Source organism: Camelina sativa, chromosome 17 (genome assembly GCF_000633955.1).
Source record: "Camelina sativa cultivar DH55 chromosome 17, Cs, whole genome shotgun sequence".
Lineage (NCBI taxonomy): Eukaryota > Viridiplantae > Streptophyta > Magnoliopsida > Brassicales > Brassicaceae > Camelina > Camelina sativa.
Window position 1 is genome coordinate 21,351,140 of NC_025701.1, and position 4,234 is coordinate 21,355,373.

Here is a 4,234-nt window from a genome sequence, read left to right on the forward strand (position 1 = left end):
GATTGAAATATTCCAACCTCCACAACTTTCCAAGATATAGAGAGAAAGAGATGGTGACTACTCGATCTGCGTGGCTGAGACGGGCTCGGGAAAGGATAGCCGCTTCAGTGAGCGGTTCCAGCCGAACTGAAACATCGAATAATCCCTCCGCCCAAGAGGGCGTGGAAACGTTCCGCGTTCGCGCACCTGTTCCGCATGTCGATATGACGGGTGCAGAAGGGAGCCTCGTATGTCAGGAACTCCGAAGGTATCGAGCTCGCCGCTATAGGCTGGGGGCTCACCTTATGGCGAGACGCCGTAGATTGGCCGAAGTCTGTCGGCTTTATCGTTTGGACGGGACTATTCGGGTCCTGAACGAAATAATCGCCGAAGGTTTCTTCTTGGAGAAGTGGCGTATGACCGGGCTGCTCGCCGCGCATGCGGCGTGCCAAGAGCTGGTGGCGAGTATGGAGGTGCCTGTCCTTTTTAAGGCCGACTGTCAACCTCTCGAAGATACCGCACACCCGTTTACTGTGGATATCTAGGCCTACCGGGCTTCCATAGAGAGATTAAGGCGGTACGCCAATTTCCTGGAGTCGGCCGGCCCAATTTTCCGTGAGAGGCACTTGGTCGAGGGCCCGTGTTCCTTTTTGGAAGACTTGGCGTCAAGAGGCGTCGAAGTTCCGAGGGAGAGACTGGAGACCCTAAGGCAAGCTCGTCAGTTCTGGCGAACCGAACTGGACAAGGTAACGGTGGAGGAACCGCTGGCAGACGATCTATCAGGTCCACGGCCTCCACTTCGTCTGCAGGACCAACCTAGACGGTGATGGTGAAACCTCGACCGTTCCGGACTTAGAATTCGGATGGTTTTTTCTTTTTCTCATCTAGAACCCTGAGTCGTCGAAGGGGTTTTATTTTATCGGTCTGTTCGGTTTAGTTAATTAAACATACCAATTCAAAAATATCAAATTGGAAAATTTATTTTATCGGTCGGTTCAGTTTAGTCGGTTATTTAGTCATTCTTATTTGAGGGTTGGCTGAGATATCGTTTATGACGGCTGAGTTATAATTAATCATGACTGAGTTATAATTAATCATGACTGAGTTATTAAAATAGATTGATAAAACAACACAACATAGAAAGTTCATATCAATTCCAAAAAAAAAAAAAAAAAACAACGGAGCTTGACTAATCTCACAGATACTTGTTCAAGCTCTCAAACTTCTTCTCCAGCGCGTCATATTTCTTTTCCAAATACAAGATCATTTCTTCTTGAATCTCGATGCGCTTCTTGGTTGCATCCAAGTCCTGCTTCATCTCATTCTTCTCCTCCTGAGTAACCCTAAACTCTTCGCGCACTGCATCAGTCCACCACTTCCTGAAACCGCAGCCTTGACCGGGACCCTTACAAATAGTACATAATTCATATTAGACTAAAAAAAAAGTCAGAAACAGAACACAAAACTCAACAATAAGAGTACAAAAATCTTTACATCTGTGATGTCATACGGACAACTGAAATAACGTTCTCCTCTCGTGGTAGGATCATTAGAAGTGGCAACGAGAAGCACCGCACCGCAATTACACCCGATTGGAACGCCCTTGTCTCGCCTCCGGATTTCGCCGTACCTCATTTTCATATTTATTTCATTACGATTCAGTTCCTACAGTTCCACAAACACAATATTAAGATAATGCTTTGAGATTTCAGATAGTCTAGAGATCTACCTCAGCTAGTGCTTCAGAAGCAGTTTTCTCATCAGCCCTGGAGTTGCCGCCGTATATATCTCTATTTGCCATCATCTTGACTCGATCTCGATTACTGAAGCAATAAATCACACCAAATCCCTTAATTTATACTAAAACAATATATCGAACGACGTCGTTTGACAGTAATATACTTGAAGGCTGAGTTGTGTTCTTTACACGACTGACTTAGGATAGTCAGTTAAATTAACAACTTTGTTATGGCTGACTTATGCAACGGCCATAATAATGGTTTTACGGCTGAGTTATCCGACGGCCACCCTATTAATTTATTATATACCCGCTCGGGAATGCAAAAAGGGTTGTTGGGGAGACGCAAACAATAATTATGTTTCTTGTTATCATCCATACGCTTAATAAAAATATTTTAAACGATTTATTATTAAAAATAAATTCAAAAATTTGAATTCAAATTTGTCATGTATTTTTATTTATTATTAAAGAAGGGGCCAGTAATTTGACTAAGTAGTGGCTGGGTTATTGACTTAAACGGCTGAGTTATGAGATATTTGTAAAATAAGGTTATTATAACTCAAAATTAAAATTTAGAATGGCAAAATGAATATTACTATTATTATAACCAATAAAAATAATAATTATAGACAAAAAGAGTGATTTTTACACATTCTGATCAAAATGTGTCAAACATACCAAAACATGTTGTTTAGGGGTTAGGGTTAGGGTTAGGGTTTAGAGTTTAGGGTTAGATGAGGTAACATTATTTGTTTTTAATATAACAGTTTGGTTTTGGATATAATGTGTTTGGATTAAGGTGGTAATATGGATATACTAATATGAGTACCATTTTGAAATTAATTTTTTAAAATTTTGAAATTAATATTTGGTTATTTCCGGTTATGGGTGGGTTAGATGAATATCTAACAATAAATAACCCAAAATATATTGTAATTAGGTAGATTAGCATAATATAATCGAATATAAAAAAACTAGGCAAACATACCAATACAATAATACCAAATTGGGAAAATTTATTTTTTCGGTTCGGTTCGGTTTAGTCGGTTATTTAATCATTCTAATTTGAGGGTTGGCTGAGATACCGTTTATGACTGCTGAGTTATCTTTCCAGCATCGACAGTTACAATGAAAGGGAAAGTGAACGGTTTTTAAACCACGGAAAAAAAACTCTCTGTCCTTATCGTCGGCAAAATCTAACCCTAATTCCTCCGGCAATAATCTGTCTTTTTCTACTCTCCCGCCGTCATCTCTCGCCGTCCTCGCTCGGTATCCTCATTCGCTCTTTCTTCTCTTCGTCGTCGCTGGTCTTGTTCGTTTCCGTCTAAGCCGTCTCGTCTTCGAGTTCCGGTATGTGTCTTCCTTTTTATTTTTGAGTTACGGGTGATTGTCGCCGTCTTGGATGGCTGAGTTTGGACTGAGTTATCTTATGCTTTACGACTGAGTTATGTATTATGGCGGAGTTATTATATGCCTTGCGTTTGCCATATGTTATGGCTGATTTATTTTATGCTTTACTATCAGATGGCTAAGGATATTTCTGAAGAACAAGCAAGGGATTACCCACCAAGACTTTGGCCAGAAATGAAGTCTATTCTACATACTAAACAAATTAACACCAATTTCACGATGTTAGAATTACCTCAGATTAGGGAATCAATAGGACTGGATGCGTGGGAAAAAACGAAGGATGTACCAATTGGAATAATCTCTAAGCTAGTTGATAGCCAATTCGTCTGGTCTGGTAAGGTTGTTCATTTCCTACTATGTAACCAGTTAAGGGTACATAAGAAGGAGCTTTGGTTTGTGGTCGGCGGTCAACCTATCAGGTTTGGGTTGAATGAATTTCATTATCTGACGGGGTTAAACATAGACCCAATGCCTACTGAACAGTTTGAACTTGAAGAGGAACACAAAAAGTTCTTCCGACTTTTGAAAGTGCCTGGTGGGGCAGGTCCAACGCTACTTGAACTCAGGGAAGCATTAAAAGTGTGCCGGGGATGGGTTAACCTTGATCATCGTAAATGGTTGGGGCTGTTGCTTCTTCAACACATTGGACTTTATGGTTTGCATCATAACTCTAGAATTCCATATGAAAGTGCCAAAAGAGTTTTTGATGATGAAGCAATGAAGACGTATCCGTGGGGTCGGTCAGCATTTGAAGCTCTTGTTGATTCCATAAAGATGCTGAACCCTACGGGAAAGTCGTACACCCTCAGTGGGTTTACACCCGTGTTACAGGCTTGGGCGTATGAGTCCATCAAATGCTTTGGAGAACGGTTTGGGAATGCATCAGCTAATGATGGTGGCATACCGATGCTTCAATGGGGTGGAAACCGTATACGTTTGACGATGGTATCGGTAATTGCTGAAGAGATCAAAGCGCTTGGTGAGGTAAGGTTTATATCTGGTTGAGTGATTGTTTAGTAATGGATGAGTTATGATTTAGTTATGGCTGAGTTATTGTTTAGTAACGGCTGAGTTATGTTTTAGTAATGGCTGATTTATGATTTA

The 4,234-nt window shown here is 40.8% G+C and overlaps 1 protein-coding gene across 1 annotated transcript; it reads right to left on the bottom strand.

The window, feature by feature from the left end:
* On the bottom strand, nucleotides 1,148–1,635 carry LOC104757806. The gene is made up of 2 exons (XM_010480598.1): nucleotides 1,474–1,635; nucleotides 1,148–1,384 (listed from the first exon to the last, which is right to left on the bottom strand). The coding sequence occupies exons 1-2, from the start codon at nucleotides 1,618–1,620 to the stop codon at nucleotides 1,175–1,177; spliced, it is 357 nt and encodes a 118-aa protein (XP_010478900.1). The 5' UTR covers nucleotides 1,621–1,635; the 3' UTR covers nucleotides 1,148–1,174.